The following is a 22,265-nucleotide window of genomic DNA, read 5'->3' on the forward strand; positions in this document are numbered from 1 at the left end:
AGAGGCAATGTATGGCATGCCAGCTGCACTATGATTGATGGAAGCATGGGCTCTCTTGGTTTGGTTTCATGCAGGGAAAACCACAGTGCTGCTGTAGGACTCTGTTACACTTTCAAATCAGTGATTTTGAATTTAAATAGGTAAATTATAATACTAAAATATGATCCCATCTTTGCATAGCTAAGACCACAAACACTTCATTTCCATTAATAAATGCAAAGCTAGTAGTAAATCAAGAGCCTTAGTACAGTCTTAGCAGCACGGCCGCACCACTCACAGAGCAGCAATCTATAAGAGCTAAGTAGGGCTGTTTAGAACAGCTTTGCCACTGCTATACCAACATCCAGAAAAGGATACTACAGAAGGATACCATAGACCTTACATTTCCCTTAGAATAACTTCAGGAAACAACTGGTACCCCAGAAACCAACAGATAGTAATTATTTATAAATTACCACTTAGCAGAAAGAGTCACATCCCACTCTACTCGAATACACACAAATACAGAGACCTTCCTTCAGTGTGCCTTGTAACACTTGGCTCCAAAGCACCTGCTCATGTTATGTGTGGAGCTGTAGAGCTGGTGACTGAGCACAGCCTGCAGCCCAGCTGCCTGACACACACGAGCCTTCAGTACAACATACCTGGTAACAAGGCATCCTCCAATTGGTTTGTGCTTGTTCATACAGCCCTCCAGCCATCACACAATCTTCTTGTCAAATCCTCTCAGCCCAGACAGGAACCCAGCATCCTTCCTCACTCCACTGTCGCCCATATATCACCTCCCCACATTCAGTTACCCCTCATATTTCCAAGTTAGAAGGGAGAGCTGAGCTCCACAGCTGAGCTAAATAACGAGTGGGGTGTGAGAGAACCAATCCCAGTGCCCCAAGGGAAGCCCTACTCCCAGTCTCATTTCTTATAGCTCCTGGTGATCACCTGTGTCAGGAGGGGAGCCACAGGTTACCCAGCAGACATCATGGCAAACAGTGGAAGACATGGAACATGATCTTCTAGAGAATCCACAATCACCTGTAGCCCAACCTGCCATCTGGGTGCTGGGTGGGAATAGCAAAAGGATGACCTTCTTTGTGATTGGATGCAGGGAATAAGTCTGAACTCACTTTCTCTTCACAGGCTGTTGAAGCAGAGATCAGTTCTTGTAGCATTCCTCTTCTTGCATTACTTCCTAGCACACAAAGTTTGGTGCCTGGCTGCTGTCCCAGAGCAGTGCCACAGCCCCATGGGAGAGGCAAACCTCCTCCTGCTCTGCCCTGCAGCTGCCCCAGCAGCATTTCCCCTCTGGTCTCCAATCCTTCAGCTCAGAGATGGTCCCAACCCTCTTTTTTGGCAGGATAGGATTGAATATTTAGGAGAAGAGCTGAAAATCAGCAGCCACAACACTCAGAGCTGCACCAGAACTACTGAAATGCTGCCAGCTGTTTGCCCTGGCACCAAAAATAAATGAGACAAAAACAGTTCCATCACCACCCAGTATTACCCCAACTGTTTGGCACTGAAAAAGAAAATTATTTAAGCCACTAGTAAGGACCTGATTTTCACATCTGTGCTGCAACTGTGAAAACTATGCTGATAAAAATCACGTGGGAAAGCTCACAGCAAGCAGCCTCACCTCTGAGAGCACCACTGTGGCACAGGGCCACAGTCATCCAGCCTGGATGCTGGCACCTTCTCACCTGCTGTCACTGCTGCCATGCTATTCCTTTCCCACAGGCACAGAACCAGCATGCTTGTTCTTTCTGGGTCCCACCTCCCTCTTCAAGGGCAGGAGAGGGACTGGCTGCTGGTAGCAGCAACAACGAAAGTGGGGCAGGAAACCCCACTGCAGGGCAGGAGGTGTGCAGGGCTTGGGCACCCACCACTGCGGCTCACAGCCACAGCAGCAGCCTGCATGGAGCAGCCCAGCTCTGTGAGTTTTCTGCTTTGCTGGGCACGATAATATTAAAGATTTAGCAGGACCAAAATATAGGAAAGCTTTTTCTTGCAGCTGCAGACTGCCACGGCCTGTGCTCTGAAATAGAAAGGGCAGCTTGGGACTCACCTTAAATGCTCTTCTGTGCATGCAGCAAGGCAGAGTCCCGCTCTGTGCTTCTGCTCCATAAAGTCAGGGGCGTAGAGCTGCTGAGGTTTGTTCAGGCCTTGGGGTTGCAGCAGGCAGCCATGCTGGTTTCTCACACACATCCTGGCTGTGCTGATGTCCATGAGAAGAGCTTCTTGCCCTCCTGCCCTGAGGAACATCATGTAGGCTGGAGGGGGAGACCTCTAATCCAGCACACCCAGCAGACAAGCTCCAAAGGAGAGCAATGGCTCAACCACAATGCTCTTGTTCATTGCCACTTGGCAAGACTCCCCTTGAAGTTCACACACAAGAACAGGTTGATAACAAGCCTGTCTGCATGCTCTTTCCACCTGCAGTCCCTTTAGGGGTGATCGAGGTAACCACCTCCTGCAATGCAGTTATAGGTCCCCACTGGCCTCAACAGGCAATGATCCATAGGGCTGTCAAACCAGCACCAAGGGCTTCCCACATGTCCCACAGCAAACTGACCGCTGGAGAACAGCGGGCAGATGGCTGCCATGAGGACGAAGTGTGTTGGGGTCCTTCTGGGAGGGCCAAAGCACATCACACCACACACAGCAGAACTTTGCTCAGTACAGACTTTATTACAGTTTACATGGCCAGCTTCACCACGTTAAAAACAACAACAACAACACAAATGCCATTAATTTTTACAGAATTTAAGAAACCGTATGTGAGGATAAATGATTTCAAAACACAGGCCCTGTGCAGTGCAGCAAACCGTTGTTGTTTCTTTGCATAACAGCAAGACTTGATCACGCAGCTAGGGCAAGACATGTTTCCAGCGTAACTTTTGTGTATGAAGAACAGCAGTAAGAGGCATCTCTAACTGCAGCTTTTAACCAAATGCTTTAATGTTTTCAAATTATTACAGTATTAAGAAAAAAATAATACAAATGAAAGAGCTTTAGTAAGGCAACTCTGCCTAGGCAGCTTCCAATGCTGCAGCAGCAGCTATCGAGCAGCCCTGCATGCCCTGCAGTGAATCATCACTTCATTAGAGCCCTCCCTGGCAGGCACGCCAGCCGGCACCAAAGCACTTTAAATAGCAGGCTGCTTGCACGCAGAGCTGTGCACAGTGACGGTGTGAGCTGTCACCTCGTGTCCCAGCTCTGGGGATGCAGACAGCCCAGCCTGCCTGAGCTGCTTGGCCTGCCTACTCACTGCTTGGGGCTGCCCAGCAATCCTGCTGTGACCTCAGCAGCACGGACACTATGGCTGAGACAACCACGGGCAGTTCAGCTTTGCTTTAAATCAAAATGCCCATTCATGAGAAAAAAGCAAGGAAGGAAGACTATTGGGTAGGTAGTGGGACAGCAGTGAGGGGCTGTTCCACCTGGAGCTGCTGGAGATGTCATTCTTCCTGCCCACCTCCTTCCCCAGAGTCATGTTTGTGGATGTTAGAACTGCTGGGCTCCTCAGCCCACGCAGCTCCTAATGCTGTAGGAGGAAAGCAAATATTTTTCTTCTCCAACCAGAGCTGCACAATGTGAGAGGTTAAGCTGAAAACAGGACTGCTTTCTATTAGCTCCTATCCTATCGTATATTTACCACAACATTTGCAAGAACAGCCTCCATCCTCTGCACACTCCTACTGTATTTTGCACATATGGGACAACTTCCCCCACACACAGCTAGCACACTCCCAGATACCAGCACAGCTACAGCAGCAAACACAGCTTGACTTGACAGCTTGAGCTGGGAGTCTGCAGCAATACAGGCTCACCCAGGCCATACGTAATTTACTTTGAAGAGCTGTGCTTGCCCAGAAGGACCTGACTCCCAAGCAGGTACATATGTACTTCCTTCAGGAACGAAGTCTCCCAACATGCTCACCTGCAGCACTCTGCTCTACCACAAAGAACTACAAAACACCTGCTGAAGCTCTGCTTGACTTCTCGAAACCTTTTGTAAGGATTATGGCAGTGCAGGGAAAAGGAGGGAAAGGAACCAAGTCATTGCTTTCTCCAGAGACTACACATTACACAAACCTATGCACATAACAGTTCTAACTTGCCTCACTTCTTAAACTAAAAACTAGCACTGACAGAGGAACTGATAATTTTCTGTTCTTTGCTGCCAGGTCGTTACTAGTATTGGGATGAATCCAAACTTGTTCTTCCTCCCAGCCCTAGCCCTGGGGACAGCTTGTCCTGGCATTTTTCCTAAGAGAGATCCTCATCTCAAACAACCTCAGAAGAAGAAATACAGCCACAGCTTTCAATAAACTCTCCAGTTCTCTGTGGTTTTCAAGGCACAAGGAAGCCTCTTGGCGTAAGTGAGGGGGAACGCCACATGCAACTGCACAGCCACTGCTCCTGCTGCAGTGCAGACAAGGCACTGACAGCTTCTGCAGGCTTCAGCAACAGTTCACAACAATTTGCAAACTGTTATTTAAGGGTGAAGTGCTGGATAACCCCAGCAGAAGGAACCTGCCTACAGCATAGTGACCTCTGCTTTTGCTTTGAAATGAAATGTGACTGTTGAGAATATCGCAGATAATGTTTTCATGTAAAATGGAGTACTGTTCCTGTAATGATGTTCCAGAGCTGGGTTCAAGGCAAAGACTTAAAACCCCTTTGGATTTCAGAGCTATTTTTTCTAGCCCCTTTAAAAGGTGCCGCTTATGGGATTAAAGCAGCAGAGGGGAGGGTAACAGTTAATTCCAAACTCTATAAATTACAGATGGTTTGTTGGAGGAAAAAACATTTTAAACATAAAGCAAGGCGCAGCAAGTAGAACAGGACATGATTAAAGCCCATCCCAAGATGGAAGGTGGCACAGCAGCAGCTCATGGTGCAACTCAGGCAGCAAAGCTGTTTGGCAGTGCTACAGGAAATGCTCTCACCTCCGTCTTCCTTACACTCTTGAGCAAGCAACTGAAGAACTACCCACCTGACAGTGCCACTTCCCACCACCATTTGTATTGAGCTAGGCAGGACCATGGTTAGAATCATAAACACTGCACACTTATCTGTCTCCCTGAATGTCCCTCGAGAACTCTGATCTTATTCTGTATACTGAAGATGGTATTTGCAAGTTTTTCGGGTTCCAAGTTACAGATGAAAAACATAAAACTAAATGGCATTATGAGCAACCTCAAGCTCTTCAAATAGGATTTTTGACCATTAAAAAATAAAGTCACAATTTGATATCCTTGCAAAATGCTGCGGATTACTTCAGTTTCTTGGACGTACAGTCCCCAAAACACCCCACTTGGAAAAGATAAAGCTAAATCTGAAAAGTCTCCTTCGAGTGCTTCAGATCTGACCTTGCAGTCCCCAGAACATTCACAGGCTGGGTGCTGGCCTGCACAAGCTCCAGCACATTCAAATCATGATGAACACAAGCTGAACAAGGCAGGTGGAAGGATGCACAAACAGGAGGACTACAACACAAGGCAAGGACACGTGTATGACAAGGCATACAGATGTAACTGGTACTGAAAAGCTTTGCAGGAGCCATTGCCCACCTGAGCTCAGGTAGTAAATATAAAGGATCCAGACAAAACAGACAGTCCTGAGATAGAGATCAATTTCTTATTAAGGCTTTGAGTGCATGTGGTTTGGTGTGGTTTTGGTTATTTTTAAGTGCTTTTCTTAAATTAATTATCATAAAAGACAGGCTAGCATTCTTTAAACTGTTGTGTTTCTTCATTCCAGTATAAAATACACATATTCAAACCCATGATCGGATAGGATATCGTTTCAGAGTTTGTATTAAAAATACTTTTATCCAAATGATAAATATTTTAAAATAAGCATTTACAAAAATAAATGGTCCATTCCCATAAGGAAGGACATATATAGCTGAAAATCTGAATACGTCTTGAGGCAACACAATTATTGATGAAGCTAGTTAATAAAATCTTTGGTATGAGAGTATAGTACATTAATATTCATGCACCGTTGTCTTCCCTTGGCAGATACACTGTACAGATGTCTAAGTGAAGAGGCAGCTTTTCCTTAATTTCTGGAGATGTCTTCCAAATACAACATACAAATATTTCTAACATGTCTTCCTATGATAATAGGAGAAAAACCCAAGATTCTCCTGGATCTTCCTATGACTTTTGCATCTAAAACAGAAATGAAGATGGGAGGAAAGAGAACAAGAACACAGTTAAATTTCAGTTTAGCTGGTGAGCAGCATCTACAAAATATAGAAATCAATACAAGAATTACTCTAGAGGAAAGCCTGTTTCCTTCAATATTGCATACATTGGCTGCCAAGGCAGGATAAAGATAAATACCAACACTGCTGCAATTTCGGACACACAAGCAGGAGGCTACTGAGCTAGGGATGGCAGCAGCTTTGCACCCAAGCACGGCCCCAGGACCTTGCACTGGTGGCTGTTAGAGTGGGGGAATAGAGACACTGCATAGGTAAAGGAATGAAAAATAAAAACTGAACAAAAGAGTCTTGGAACAAAAGACTTGGGGAGATGTGAGGACTTGGGAGCTATGGACAATTAACTGCGATCAAGGGAAGTTATAGGAAGTTTTTTGGGGTTCTTTTTGAAAATGCTGGTACTAATCACTGATAAAGGAAGGCAAGGGCAGCTAAGGAAGCACAAGGGTTAGCCTCAATGGCCTAATGGTTCTCTTTTAAGTCTTAAGCCCTGTCTCCAGGGAAAGTCCCACTGAGGGACTTGGATCTGGGACTGAAAGGGATCGCAGCCCAGACACCAGTGAGCTGGGGCTCCGGGTCAGGACCTGCAGCCCACAGCTCCTGGAAAGATGTCAACAGCAACACCCAAGTGTGACTGCTGTGAGCAGGAAATGAGGAGCAGATGGCATCAAACCAACATGAAGTTTGAGTTCTGCTCCCCGCTGACTACATGAAGACTGACACCTCCCACACTGCAGAGGAACAAAAGGATCCCCCTGAAAAAGCTGCTCGCTCCCACTGGTGCTGGCTCACCAGGGTCAATCCAGGAGCACACCTTTCTGCTAAGAGTCACTCTGTGAGAGCAGCAAGCAGGACTGGGACATGGACCTGCACCATAAAGCAGAAGCAGGGTGGACACCACACCAAGTCCCAGCTCTACAAACACTCGTGGCTTCCCAAAGGTTTGTACCTGCCTTCTGCCTCTGCCTCGTGGCTGCTAGGAACCATGACCCAATGCCATAGCAACAGGAGCTCACATGATAACTGCCTTTAAAAAGAGCCCCTATTTGTGGCCTCCTCTGTCGACAAATGATCCATTATTTATACCTCGGCATGTCTGAAATACAGTTTGCATCCTAACCTCATTAATGAATGATGACACCTTGACCCGCTCTATTAAGTTAGCTGTGTTAGACTGAGAAGTGTGCTGCTCTCCCTGTCACGTGCTGAAGTAAGGCAATCAACAGGAAAAAGACCAGGGTAGATTACCTGAGTTACAGCAGTACCAAAATAAGGCAAATCCTGCTGCCGCACTGAAACAGGCGAGGAAAAACACCGGGCCTAGAGGAAATAGGAAAGGGAACCCATTAAGACAGAGCAGAGCACTGAAAGTTTATCTCAGTTCATAAATCATCAATTGCTGTTAATATGCATAACTAAGTGTATTCAAATGAGGTTAACACATTCACAATTATGTATGTGCTGTAGCTAACGTACTATGAAGAACATTTACTGTACTGTAATTAGTTTTATTACAGGTACTTTGACACCATTCACTGTTCATCTCTGTTCAGCTGTGTTCCAGTCAATGAAAGCAAGAACCTTCTGAGGCATTTTCTTAGCCTAAAACATGGTGCAAAGAAACCCTTTAAATACAACAGAACAGTAACCAGATCACTGGGACATAAGCCACACAATGCATCGTCTTACTTCACAACTTGCCTCTGTTAGGTGAGTGTACTGCCCACGGGGAAGGAACGTTGTGAAAATACACCACAAGATAACTCCAGTTCACTACAGGTGAGTTTTTAGGGTCTTGTTTGTTCCCTTTCTTTGCCTTTTGTCTAGTACTGAAATTGGTGCTCTGAATCCTGTTGCTCCACTGGCTTCAATCACACCTCATCATCTTTCTGTACAAAGAATGCAGGATCAGGCTCCATTAAAACAACAAATGCCAGAGAAGGAGAACAGAGCCAATGCCAGAAGCCCAGGCACTGCCAAGCATCAGCCCTGTTTCCTTGTTTGCAGTTAGCACACAGGACTCACTTGACCTCTGTAGCTATATATCTCACTTATTCCAATAGCATTTGCACACGCCTCCATATAAAATGGAACAGGAAAGGACCATGTGTGATTATATACATACAGATGTTCCACAAATGATGCTTTCATGACAAAAGCGAAGATTCTCGCTCCTGTTTACAATTCTGAAATGCAGTGCCTCCCACATACCTCAAACAAATCTCTCATTGGAAACACTGCTTTAATGTGTCTGCCTGGAATTACACACAGCTTCATGCTGATGCTCAGTAATGATGTTCAATGGAATCTTTCTAATTCATACTTATCCATTAACAAAGACCTCAGAGATTTATATCTGCCTTTTTATCATCTAATATTCTATTTGTATTTATGACTTTGCTATGAATACACGTGCATTTAAACTGCACCTGTCAATTTAAGGATAAATGAACTCCAGACTAATGACTGAATGGAGCCAACCACATGAGAGTATTCAAAGAAATAAGCACCCAAACAAAACCACACCATGAGTTAAAACGTGTCTTTGCCCTTCATTTCAGACTTCTCCCGGGGCACAAACTGACACAGAAACGTATTTTATATAAGGCTCTTTCGATCTCTTATAATCAAACGGAAATTTCTAAATAAAACATCAACTAAAACTTAAGTGAGAAAAAAAGTCATGATGAATTTCTTTCAGTTTCTTTTGTTCTTCAATTCCTTTTCAAAACATCTTTTAGTAACTAAAATTACTGACTTCCCTGTAATCTGGGCAATGAGAAAGGAAGAGGAAGTAAGTTTAACATGTTATTCTACAGGAAAACTATTTAAGTTCACTCTTGCTCATCTTCAGTCTTTGTTTTCTAAGGATTTGTACTTAAATTGGAAGCTTAAAAAGAAAGCTATGCAACAAAATAGATGGCCTTGTACAAAATCACAGCAGCAGGACAGCCTTTACTATTCAAGCATTGGAGAAATCATAGCAAATGAACAGCTTAGCAAATGAACAACACGAGTAAAAATACCACTGTAAATATTGATTAAAGTCAGCTCTTGAATTTCCTGGCACTGGCTGCCTTCAGCAGCAGCTCAGTGAGCTTCCCTCCATTCATCCCACTTAGATGGTGACAGAAAGGATATCGTAAAACAAACTACGTTACATGAAATGCAAATTACATAATAAAATAAACTGCATCATCATCTGAAAAGCCATTCCATAAAGTGACGCTGTACGCATTTATTTACCCCTGTCATTTAGCATACATTTCTCCTTGTCAGTGTCTATGTCTGCGGAATCTGTGGTTTCTAGAAATAAAAGCAACACATCAGAAGTTAGTATTCAGCTCAAGCAAACACAAACATAATCAGCACATGCAAAATACCACGTTGCCAAAAAATACCTCTTTTTGACATGAAATATTAGCCCTTCCAAGAGTAAATCATTGCTACAGTTACATCTGGATATGTATTGATCAAAAGACAGCCACAGGTCATTTGAATGCACCATGAACAGCTGTAAGCAGTTGCAGCAGCACCTCCCATCTTATTAAGCCCTGACCACAGGAGGAGCCTCACGCACAGCAGCACTTGGATTCACACACAAGGGACAGACTGAAAATCTCTGGCACATTTGAGTACTTTGGAGCAGTCAAACTGCTTCCCAAGTGAGGAAAGCAGGAAGTACTTCTTCCATAACGCCAGAAACTTGTAGCGTAACACATACAAAACACTTGTGAGCCAAAGCATGCGCTAATCTGAGAACCTCCTGATTTAATGTATCACCACCCTTTCTGTTCTTGTGTAAATCTCTGGGCATGGGAGTATCTGGCAGACAGAGCCCTCAGAAAACACTGCTTGGCACACATTACTTATCCAAATTCTGCTCTTGGCTGAATAAACATACAGTCTCTTGAAATCTGGAGGGACTACATACCAACATTTGGCACAAGTGATTTTTGCCTCTAGATGACGTTTTTCTGTGAACTCGAGTAGAAAAGGAGGCTGACCTTAAGATTTCTGAGAGTTATCAGCAACGAAGCCATTTAGTTCAAACACAAGAATTAAGAAGGCAGCAGTATTGATAGGTCTCTTCCTTTATTTAGAGACCTGCCATGAAGGTGTACTCCAAGCTAACCTTCAACATTCGTAAGACAAAGGAATAACAGAACAGCCTTTGGAAGCGCTTGAGACAGGACAGGCATTTAGACTCTCACTTAGGCATTCCAGGATGAGGGAGAGGACACTAAGGAAGCTGCTGTGGAGTAAAGTATCCAAGTAGCATCCGTGCTTCACTGGAGCAGGCCCATTTCTGCACATCTTCCATCCCACAGCGAGAACAGAGCAGCAGCACTGCAACCACTTGGCTGCACACATGGGAGCTGCTGAAGGAGAAAGAATTGCTGCAGAGCCCCCACGGTGCACACTGCCTAAATGGCAATCACATGCAGCCTGCGTGTTCTGTGGGCTGTCCTCTCCAGATAACCTAGCACACAATTCCTCACACTTTCAGCTCTGCACTCCTGGCAAGCTACCATTGGGCACAACTGAGCAGATCCGTCATCCTTCTAGCTCTTCTAGCTCATGTCAGCTCAGAGAGAAATAAAAACATTCTCTAAGTCACATGGAAAACCCATTTGGCTTCAGTAGCTCCAACAGGGTCCATGCCATGTGCCTTCCCCACCCTCTAGTGGGAACTTGGAGACATTGCTGAACATCTCACTTCCAATATTATATTTGAAGCAAAGAAACTTTGTTCTTGAGCAAATTTTGAAGGTTTTTCTACACATCTACAAACTCCAGTGTGAATTCTGTAATGCACTGTGCTACCTCTTGCAAAATTGAGTGACTATTGCTATGAATAACGTTTGAGCAACACAAAACTTGTACGTGCTGGAGGTCTGAAGGACGATGTCTTTAACATTCAAAATGATTCAAGGTCACCTAAAGGAGAAATAACAGCTTCTGCTGAAAATGGAGCTTTTTTCCGGAGAATTGTTTTTTTATGGTTTTAGCTTAATATGCTGCACAAACGTTCATCAGCCATTCAGCACATTTGTTTTAGTTACAGAACTCATACACAGCAGCAAAAGCATTAATGTAAACACTACCAACAAACAACTTCCTTCTCAGGTCAATACAAGGGAACTGCAGAATCTCAGAATGTAGTAGCATTTTAAGTCACTTAATTGAACTTATTCTCACTGCTCTGAGAATGGTGACATAAGAGTGCACCAAGACATATTATTTAATGACCTATGACTGTTCCCTGGGTCTCTTTGCATAACGCAATAGCAGCCAAAGGCTTGGGGGAACCACAATCAGTCTATTTTTACCATGAAGCCCCTCTAGCACTGTACAAAATAAGCAGTCTGACTGTGAGAAGGCCTTCACTCTGCCTATGTGGCTCCCAGAGTAAAAGCCCTTCTATCGGTCCTTACTGATTACTATTGCTACACCAGCCTACATCAGTCACCAGGGTGCAAGGTTGAGCATGCTTCAGCTCTAGCTAACAGCACTATGCAAGTTTCCTTTCTGCTGCTTGGCCAGGTGTAACAAGAGCACAACAAAGTGAGAAGAGTCACTGTCTCAACATCACACAGCCTCCAACAAGGGTTTTATGGGTACAGATGGCCTTGGGCCCAGCTGATTTCTCTATGGGATGTAGGGAAGATTTGGCTAACATCTACAGATAAGTCTCATTTTCAGAAATGGCCTGTAATTTTGTAATTAGTATGGCACAGTCTAGAAATAAAGGAGATATAATTTCTTCTTTGCTTTTGTTGGTGATAGTAGCTTTTGTTTTGCTTGTTTCTTTTAAAAACCTATTGACTTTCGAGGCAACAATTTGAATCTAACTGGAGCTTGACCCACATTGTTATAATTTCCCCTTGGCACTAACTGGGTTTCCAATAACTAGAAATCAATTGCCCAGTGAAGCTTTAGAGCTGTCAGATCATTTACAAGGACTTCTTATCCTACAATCCCTTTGCAGCTTCATTAACTTAAACACAGAGCTTTTCCTCAAGCTGCTCAGGTCAGCCTACGCCAGCCAACAAATAACAAGAACTATGCAGTCAAATCCACATGTGGGAATAAATAAATAATCATTTAAATAATTTGAACAGAACAAGCGAAACGAGGTTTCATAATTCACTGATGAAGAAACAGACAACTCAATCAACTTACAAATCAACTTACTCAAGATTTTCCTGCTTGGCAGGTCATTATAAAGCTGTTCAGCATTGATCTGTAGGGCCCTGTAAAATTCCTGACAGTGTCTCTCTCCATTCTTTTGAAGGTGCTTTATCAGATCTGAGAGCCTGGTATGGAGCGATGCCTTTGGATTCCTGAACTGTAAGAGAAGAGATCAGAAAAGAGATTACAACAGCTAGAGAACAATTGTACATTATTTTATAGCATGGCAGAGAATTGAGCCCATTTTATATTTCCATAAACAACAGGCCAGAAAATTCAGGGAACCTATGTATACATTGCATGGGACACTTCAACACGCTGAGCTCCATCTGGACAGCACCTCTTGATGGTGAGCATATTTTCTCTGCCTTTCCTCTTCCCCCCCCCCAGTAAAGTGACAGCTACTCTATATTTGATGCTTCTCCCCATTCAATTCAACACTTGCCACTCTACAATTTGATTCTGACAGCAAACAGCAAACATGAATAAATACCACACTGAATTTTAATGTTTTCAAGTTTTCCCTTGGTTGCCTAGTAGCGATTGCCCCAAAAGGTATTTTATACTGATGATATTAGTCACAATATTGGAGTGTTCATCATCCCAAGACTACATGTTTGATTGCTTCCAGCACTGCTGTGTACCCAGTGCAGCATTTATGAATTCTTATTATTCAGACACCATGGCAAGCAGCTGCAGAAGAAAGTTCTTTTTTCTATGGTCTGAAATATGATGAATTCTAGAAAACCTTACAAAGAGAAAGAAAATGTGCACCCTACCCACATCAAAGTGATCCCAGAGTATTTGGAAAGTGACCAAAACCATCCTCAGCAAAGCATTAGATTTCATACCAGTGCAGCAGATAACATTTGCAGTACATTTAGTTAGGATCAATTCACTCTCTAGGGGAATAGGAATACAACGTGCCTGATACAACAGGCCTTATTCTGACAAAATTCTCACAAGGTCAAATGGATACAGGGGGATGGTACACTTTCCAAACTTTCCATAGAGTTGACAGAAATTTCCCTGGACCTATAGGAAAGCAGTTCATTTACGTCTGCTAAGTGTAGAAATTAAATTAAGCTGCTACCTACAGAAAAGAGGTGATCTTACCTGAGATGTTAGGGATACAGTTTTCTTAACACAGTGGCACACTGTGTGAAGACACATCTACTAACCCCAGAAGTGCTGAAATACCACCTTAAGGTCTGCTAATATCAGCTCAAATAAAGATGAGAAAGAACACCCGAGGAGATGTGGGAGACTGTGAGCTCTCCTAATTCTGTGGGCAAAAGGCTCACAGAGAAACAACAGCATATTCAGAGATGGAGTAAAATTCATTAAATTACCTTTTCCGCTTCTGTATTGGTGAGAATTTGGGGGTAGACTCTGTTAAGCTGAAGAATAATTTTATCAACCACTTGCTCATTCAATCGGCTATTGCTTATAAGAAAATACATGTCGTGTTGCAGCCGGTGACAATACGACTGATCTGCAGATAGAAGAACACAAAGAACAAACCACAGTAAGTACTTAGCAAGCCATTTTAAATCATGTACATTTCATTTTCCTAAGAGTGGTTAAATACCTAAAATCCAGTGATTACCAGCACCTAATTATGGAAAGCTGAACTGTAGCACAGCCATGTGCTTCAGAGATCCATGCACTCAAAATTACAGGTACCCAAATCCCTGGCAGGGATTTCTGAATCTCATCAGATTCAGAAACGGAACTATCTGTTACAATGCCTGAAACAAGCATTAAAACACCTGACCTGCACGAGTGTGCTCCACCAGCCCCACTGGTCACCAGGCCTGGAAGTACACACATCACACCTGATCTGCACAGATCCCTCCATCCAAACTGAACAGAATAAGAACATGGTACTTTCCCCATACTTAAAGCACACACACTGTTTTATGGTATTTTTTTGCATTTTGGCTACCAGAATAGACCATCATCAGCTCTCTGTGCCCTGTGATTTAGAGATAATAAACAGAAAAATGAAGGAAAAAAAGCCAGAAAACAAACATGTGATTCACTGCACCCTTGCAAAGCCTCTGTCCTTTCTATATCATGTTAACTTTGTTACATCCTCCATTTTTCTGAATGTTTGTAGCCCTAACTGCACTTACTGGAAAGGGTTCACAAAAATTTCCCATTAGGATCACTGTGAAATAACAGCAAAGTTGCTCCCACTCAAATAAAGGCACATGGCTATGGATACTGCACAGAGCTGCAATTCCACAAGCACAAAAGTACTTCAATTCCATTCTTTCTTTGCATACAGACACGTATCATTTCCATGTGTTTCTAATTCCAAGCCTTTCTGCTGCTGGCTCTCAAGGCAGCTTTACAGCCTGCTGCTAGAAACACTCTGCACTATTTGCTCTGCAGTTCCCTTTTGCTGCAACAAGTTCAACATTATCTGACTCAGGGCTGAGATCAAACACCTCTTCAAACCTGCCCATCTGGATGCACTACAAGCAGAGGCGAGGGCCAAAAGATACTGACAGGGCACTGGGCTCTGTCAAGCTGTCTGCCCATGCCAATACATTCTGGGGAGTGAGATGCACCTCCCTCACTACCTCCTCCCTCCTCTGCATCACTTTCATGATCTGCAATGACTTTGGATATCACAAACAACTCCATTCCTTTTGCAGCCTTACAAAAAGCCGGTGTTAAACTGAGGTCTAACAAGCTAGCATAGCAATTTAACTTCAAAAAACACCATGACATTCAAACAACAAACCACAGCAAGCACCAAAAGAGCAGCAAGGTTCTGACAGACTGAATGCATCTTAGTTTGTAAAATAACAGCAGCCCTGATGTGTCATCTCTGCTTCCCACACACTCCATTGCTGCCTCATCATCGCCGATTCCATGCAGGCGGCACGTGGAAGTCTATCAGCAGCAGTTTCAGCAGTGAAGCTAATTGTGACCAGCTGGAGATCACATTTAAGCTGCCATTCTTTTCTGAGAAATCAGGAATACAGCGTGTCCTCACAGCACATCTGTACGCATTCACTGAATCATCACTGGTCTTATCAAGGGCTTTTTGCTGCCATCTGAACCCACATGCTCACACACTGCAGATTGCATTACACTGCATAAGCCTTACTGAGATTTTTTGGGTGTCTCCATTTTCCTCCAATCTAAGCCAAAACACACAAGCAGAGAGTGAGTCAATGTCCCCTGAAGACAGTGCTACCTGTGCCATCCAAGGACATGCCTCAGGCCTGGCTCCAGCAGCTGTGTGATGCTCCCCAGCCCCATGGGATGCTCCATTCTCTGTGTCCTGCAAAGACACTTCACACACCTGTACCACTGTCTCCCCAGGCTACTTCACTCTGGGAGGAAGGACTGGGCACAAGGTTTAAAACATTCTGGTGAGACACCATGAAGCTCAGCGCCACCAGAGGGAAAACAACCCCCAGCACCTCCCCTGCCTCTTCTGAAGCCTGACAGCTCTCCTCTAACTGGAGAAGTCTTTGCTCAAACCACAGGAGCAATAGCCACATTCAAGCTTCTGGTACACCAGGGAAGAGAGGACACACCACAGGACCATCAACCAGTGCATCAGCTGCTAAATTACAAAATAATAATAATTACATTAAAAAAACAACAACAACACACAACCAAATCATTGCTGATGCTAGTGGCTGGGATGCAGCACCCTGCCCAGGGGTGATAAGGATATCTGGAAAGCACACACGTGCATTTCAGACTCCCACGTGCTGCTCCACACAGCCCTGCTGGCCCCAGCCACCTCCTGTTCCCACCAGTGTCACCAGCAGCAGTGTGTCCCCAGACTGCTCAAGGAGATGACAGATACTGAGTGGGAAATTTAAAACCTCCATGTTATGACAACTGTGTTTCTAAGCAGGAACCACACCTGCACTGCAAGAACCATCACTCTTTCGACTAGCGCTTGCCTACACAGCACTGTCAGCTGTCTGAGGCCACAGCCTGCAGCTCCACAGTCAGCTGCACAGCCCATAGGAGGAAGCAGGCACCAGTGGAGGGCAGCCAGCCCACAGGAGGGGTTGGAACTGGATGGGCTTTAAGGTCCCTGCCAAGCCACGGCATTCTATGACACACCTCTGCTCCTCCTTCCAAAGGAGGCTTTCTGGCAAGAGACATCAGATAAATGCTGGGGACACCACTAGTGTAACTATTAGGTTACAGTGGCTGTCAAGAACTGCTTTGTAGCTTTGCTTTTGCTTATTCTTTCCTTAGAAGACTCCAAATTGCTTTCACTATAAGGAACAACCAACAGGACAGTGCACACTGGATTTTGGTCTTTGTGTACGCTCTTCCATGTTCTACTTTTGCTGCTCTTTCAGATAAAAAAAATACACATCACCCTTAAACTGAACCCTTAAACCTACACAGAACACAGCTTAAAAAACAAAGAAGTTGCATTTCAAACTTGTAGGCCTGTGCTCAGCCCCTCCATGCTCCACGGCAGCACAGAACTGTGCTCCCTGCTCTAACCCCAGCCTGGGCCCAGGAGGCCTGAAGGAAGCCAAAAGCTGGGCAGGTGGGCATCCTCAGTGAACCACCATACTGTCTTGTACTTGTGATATTGCCTCTTACACCTCTGTATCTTTATTATGGTGTTGATCTCTGGTTGTTTCCCTTTAAAAGCCTGCCTGCTTCAAGTTACCAAGAAGGCACAAGAGATAAAGCAGATAAAATTTTACCACAACAAACAAAACCCCAGTACAACTCTCCATCCACACCATTCGTAAACATCAGTGTTAGAAACTCCAGTGGCATCTGCTGGGCAATGCAAGCACAGGTTGCAAGTTCCTGCAGAAATACCAAATGATTTTCACAAACATCACAAAGCTGAGCTGATAATTAAAACCTTAAAGCACATGACCAACAAAGTGCATATGTCTCTGCAGACTCCCTGCTAAAACATCTCACCATTATGTTAGCTTTTACACTCATCTAGTTGTTGGCTTTCCCCCTTCAATAGCCCAAGAAAAGGGTGTGGAGGACTTGAGAGGAAATCTGGCTGCACAGAAGTTGCCTGAGATGATCAAACTGCACTGTTACCAAACCTCCATTCCCATAAGGAATGATGGTCTCCTCCCCAAGGCTGGAAGAGCTGAGAGGTGGGAGGCACCACACTCCCTCCAGGTCAACTGCTGCTAACTGTGAGTTCCTCACCAGACAGTGAGAGTCCTTGATAGCAGCCCCGGTAACTCAGCATTATCTGAGTGTCTTCTAAAAATAGAAGAAAGCAAAGCATTAAATGGCTCTTGAGAGTCGAATGTGATGCTTCTTTATACACTTTCCTCTAAGCTCCATATGAGAGGTAACCAGTGGGCCACTTGGTAATCAGGAGCACGGTGCCATGCAGCTGCTCGATACTAAGGAGCAGAAGACTACAACCCGGTGTCAGCGGCACACTCCCCTCAATCACCGTGTGCCAGCTGAGGCGTGGGATCTGGCACACAGCTGCTGCCTCGAGGTGGGTTTTTCGACCCACATCCATTACTTGCAGCGGAAAAATGCATACGCTGAAGTTCAAACCCACGCCTATTTCCATTCACTGACCACAAGCCTCAGCACAGGCTCGTGTATTCCGTTGGGATGGAGCCCTCGTGTCCCAGAGCGAGGCTCAGACACAGCCCGGCATCGCCACGCACTTGCCAAAGACCTGATGTTACGCAGCACCGCCGCTTCCTGGATGCCACCCGCAGCCCGGTGACTCACGGGCTGTGACTCACGGATGAAAGCCTGCTCTAAATCTGCAGCAGCTGCAGGGGTGGCCCCGACACGGGGATCCCGAGTTTACAAAAGACAGCGTTGAGAAACGCGATGGCACAGGTGAGTGGCCGCACGCCAACAGAGCGCCCCGTGCGCTGAGCCCGGACACGCAGCCACGAGGCTTCCAAGAAAAATAAATACAAATAAACTTCCGAAAAGTACACGAGACGAGCAGACACCTCCAGCAGAATTACCCAGCACCGCTGCGCTGGGAGGCGACTATTGGGACGAGAGAGGCGACCTCAAAGCGATGCTCCCGTACCCCCCCGGCCCCGCACTCACCGAGCATAGCGGGGCTGCAGCCCTTCCTGCTGCCGAGCGCTCCGCGGCCGCCCCGGGGCCGGACAGCACCGCCCCGTCCCGCTCCGCCCCGCGCCACCGCCCCCGTGCGGCCGCCGATGGGCTGGGGCTGAGCTGAGGCTGTGATGGGGTTGGGGTAACACCTTGACCCGGCGTTAAGCGCCTTGTGAGGGCTGAGAGCAGGAATACCCACGTCCCAGCCCACAAACCCAAAGGTTTGTAAGGATTAACTGCAGAATTATCACGGCCACGATATGTTTTTTCCACAAACAGTTCAACTGTTCAAATCACGGATATATATATTACTTCTACAAGAGGAAGCACAAGAACTCTGTGTGTTTGAAAGCTCTCATTAGCATAACATTCCATAAACATTTAATTACCCGTTGAGGAGTGGATGCAATGTGCCATTCCTGGCTACAAACCCTGCAGAGAAGCAAGGCTGAACCTTGGCTTTGCAAATAATGATAAAGAGATATGTTATTTATTACTGCAGGTTTAATTTCTGTTACTGAAAAATCGGATGTTTTTGTAATGTATGGGGAAAGCCTGCATCCTTATATGGCAAAGGTACAGAATGAGCTGTGATAGTGACTTGTACACAGCTCTCAGCTCCCAGCACCCCAGCAGAGCCTGAGATTGATCTGATGAAGGCAGCGCATCCCAAGTCCCTGTGGTACCCTCAGGTGTCACCCATCACTGCTGTGTTCTTGCCCTCCAGCCTGAGGCATCCCATCAGTGTCACCTCCCTGTGCAGTATGGGAGCTGCCTGCACTGCTCCTGCAGCCCATCTTGCCATGAGTACCTCCACTAACAAACAAGCCCTGTGATATACATCCCACACCTCCTCCCAGCAAAGGGAAGCAGCCTCCTGACCTTTAGAAAGCGTAGGAATATAGAACAAAAATCTCACTGAAGTATTTTTAATATGACAAAATAGGGTGACGTTTATAGTGCCAGTCCTTGAGAAAATGGGTACTAGCATCCAGAGTTTGTGCCATTTACCTCCAGTAAGTCAGATTTTCTGAGCAGCATGAAAGCAGATTTTTGACTTCTGCTATTATTACAGCACATAGGAACCTTGACCTTGTTGTGGCAACAGAAGGAGGCACTGTCACTTTACAGCTCCTTTCACCACACTCTTAAGGCTATTTCACCTCTGTTGATATATTGCAGCACTGGGATGGCACACACAGTGACACACGGCCCTGTCACATAGCTGTGAACCGCTGAGCTTCATGCTCTGCTCCAGCACATCCATGGCACCTCCACCAGCACCTCAAAGTCAGAACTGGAAACACCCAGTGTGGCACAGAGCAAAGCCTCCCCCGTGAATACTGAGCACGGGGTGAAGCAGAGCTGCCAGCAGAGCTGCAGCACACGCTGACTGGAGGCATTTTTGTCCCATCAGCTCTGATGATGATACAGGAACCAGCAGTTAAATATAGCTCCTGCTCACACCCATGGCACGTATACCACTGAGCCTCCCCTGCACAGGGTGGCTTGGGCTCAGGGTGCTGGGGCAAATGTGGCCATGCCCCACTCACAGCACTGTGCTGGAGCCTTGACAGCACTGCCCACTGCATTCCCTTCTCAAGTCATCGCACCGTAGGATGATGTTTGTTAAAAGGGGCCTTAAAGGCCTCCATCCAGCTCCAACCCAACGATGGTGCCCGTGGCATTCAGCACAGGGCTGCGTCCCATCCTCAGGACCAGCAGCAGCGATGGGCTGGTACAGCCAGCTCCACAAACCCCGTGTGCTCTGAGGACAGATCCTGAGTGTTCCCAAAGCACCTGAAGGCAGCAGCTGCTCCCAAAGCACAGGGACTGCTGGAGCTCAGCTCCTGAGCAGTCTACCCGGAGCCGTTCCCGCACGGAGGGCAGCCGTGCATTTCCTGTCGGCTGATCCCAAAGCCGTGGCTGTTTCCTCCTGCTTCTTCCCAATCTGTTTATTTATGGAGTTACTTTATTTGCTAAATGTTACCCTTGCCGCGGCAGCCCCAGCATGCAGCGCTTTCTTATTTATCCGTTAATTGTTACATCGCAATCCGACTTGGTATTTTCCCACGGCCGAACGGGAGAGAATCTCTGGCGGAACAAACTCAAGCCTGACTTTAACAAAGTCCCGTCCTTAAGGAAACGCGAAGAGACGCTCTTTAAAAGCTTCAGCTGCATGCTGTGCTCCCTCCGCCAAGCCTAAGCGCCCAGCACGCAGACAGCCCAGAGCACAAACTCCAACACCCCCGTTTTAACCCCGCAGCCCCCGAGCAGCAGCCCCGCAGCCCCGGGCCGGTCCTGCACTCACGGCTCCGGTAGAGCATGGCCCATGGGCGGCGAGGCGCCGCTCTCTCCTTGCGCCGAGGTCAGAGCGGCTCCGAAGCGAAAGAAAAAGCCTGGGGGGGGAGCTGCCGAGCCGAGCTGAGCAGAGACGTCCCCCCCCCCCCCCCCGTCGCCGCCTGCGGGCTGATTGGGTTGGGCTTTTATTTTTCTCTCTTCCTTTTTGGCACTGCCGCGAGTCTCAGCTCTTCGCTCCCTGCTCAGCCCGGCCGCTGGTTGCAGGAGGTTTGTTACATAGCTTACAAAGATGCTCCATTGCTTGTACAGAGGATAACAGTTGGCCTCACAGAGGTCTTCAAAACCACGCAGCTCAAGATCTGATCCCTTTTAAAACAGAAATCAAATTGTATATGAGAAAAATGCTCAGCCCGTTATGTTCTCTTTCTTTATTTCCCCCTAAGATCCTCAAAGCACTGAATTGAACAGGTTGTCTGGAGAGGTGGAGGTGCCTCATCCCTGCAGATGCCCAAGGTCAGGTTGCTCGTGCTCTGAGCACCTGATCTAGCTGTAGGTGTCCCTGTTTGGGACCAGGTGGCCTTTAATGGTGCCTTCCAACTCAAACGATTCTGTGATGACTCTATGAATTCTTTGAAGGCAGGAAGCAAATAAGGCCATTTGGGTATCCTCCCCTTAAAAAGAGGTGTATAAATAAATGGCTGAGAGAGCTGTAAAAACTGACATGGAGCAGAGTGCTGAGCACAGAGCACAGCCACTGCCCACACTGTGCTCACCATCCTGCTGAGCACCACCTGACTGGGCCAGGAAAGACAGAAGGGTGCTGTGCAGTCACAGGGTTGAGAGCGATGGGTGTAGCCTCCAGCAGCAGGGCACCTCCTGTGCAGGTACTGTCATGAGTACGGCCATGGGGCTGTGACCTTGAGCACACAGACAGCCCGAGCACAGACGTGCTGAAGTGCCAGAGACCCAGGAACAAGCTGCTCAGCTCTGCCTTATGTCATATGAACTTTCATTCCCCGCTTGCTGCTCTGCCAGAAGAGTTTCATGTTTCTCGGCTGCAGTGCATTAGCATTAGCTAGCGTGAGAGGAGACTGCTTCTGAAGCATCCTGCCTTGCAGAGGGCTGGGAACTGCAGCGTTTCCATCAGCTGATGTATTCTGGTTGCAGCAACAATAGCTATGGATTGTAGTGGAGTGACTCCATGAGTGCCTTTCAACACTGCCTCTGTAAAGCAGCCTTCTTTCTAACAGTCCTTAAAATACAAGTAAGAAAGGTCACCTCTCCCTATTACTGAGGGAAGGAGTGGCCCAGGTTCCTTGTATCACACAGAGATGCACATAGGAATCTTAGAAGCTACTGGCTGGAATGGTGCTGAGCATTATGCTTGGTCCCTTTAAGCAGACGATTCAATTACATTTACCACTCAACTAAAGTCAAAAAGTTTTGCTGTGTGACA

At 46.2% G+C, this 22,265-nt stretch overlaps 1 protein-coding gene and 1 long non-coding RNA gene across 16 annotated transcripts in view; both read right to left on the minus strand.

Annotated features, from left to right (window-relative positions):
* Window positions 1-1,278, minus strand: part of LOC107319724 — a 39,500-nt gene extending 38,222 nt beyond the window's left edge. Inside the window, exon 1 of the long non-coding RNA XR_001557903.2 lies at window positions 645-1,278. This is a non-coding gene — a long non-coding RNA (uncharacterized LOC107319724). The remainder of the gene's footprint in view (window positions 1-644) is intronic.
* A 1,385-nt stretch (window positions 1,279-2,663) lies between these two features.
* On the minus strand, window positions 2,664-20,931 carry CARD19 (caspase recruitment domain family member 19). 15 transcript variants are annotated; one of them, XM_015874807.2, is made up of 7 exons: window positions 20,820-20,931; window positions 13,780-13,922; window positions 12,431-12,584; window positions 10,447-10,614; window positions 9,479-9,538; window positions 7,481-7,552; window positions 2,664-6,179 (listed from the first exon to the last, which is right to left on the minus strand). In XM_015874807.2, exons 1-7 carry the CDS (start codon window positions 20,833-20,835, stop codon window positions 6,067-6,069), a joined length of 726 nt encoding a protein of 241 aa, XP_015730293.1. In that variant the 5' UTR covers window positions 20,836-20,931; the 3' UTR covers window positions 2,664-6,066. The 15 variants fall into 15 exon arrangements, with proteins under 15 accessions (XP_015730293.1, XP_015730306.1, XP_015730296.1 ...); XM_015874820.2 differs by lacking the exon at window positions 20,820-20,931 and adding an exon at window positions 18,497-18,738; XM_015874810.2 differs by lacking the exon at window positions 20,820-20,931 and adding an exon at window positions 17,947-18,130.
* Window positions 20,932-22,265: the final 1,334 nt, after the last annotated feature.

This window comes from Coturnix japonica, chromosome 12 (assembly GCF_001577835.2).
Source record: "Coturnix japonica isolate 7356 chromosome 12, Coturnix japonica 2.1, whole genome shotgun sequence".
In the NCBI taxonomy this organism is placed as follows: domain Eukaryota; kingdom Metazoa; phylum Chordata; class Aves; order Galliformes; family Phasianidae; genus Coturnix; species Coturnix japonica.

Coding starts and splice junctions, on each gene's coding strand:
- CARD19 (XM_032447264.1), bottom strand. CDS start 17,654: ATGCTGAGTTACCGGGGCTGCTATCAAGGACTCTCACTGTCTG. Junction 13,923..17,611: donor TCAAGGACTCTCACTGTCTG/GTGAGGAACTCA, acceptor TTCTATCTGCAG/ATCAGTCGTATTGTCACCGG. Junction 6,180..7,480: donor TTGGTACTGCTGTAACTCAG/GTAATCTACCCT, acceptor TTTCTGTTTTAG/ATGCAAAAGTCATAGGAAGA.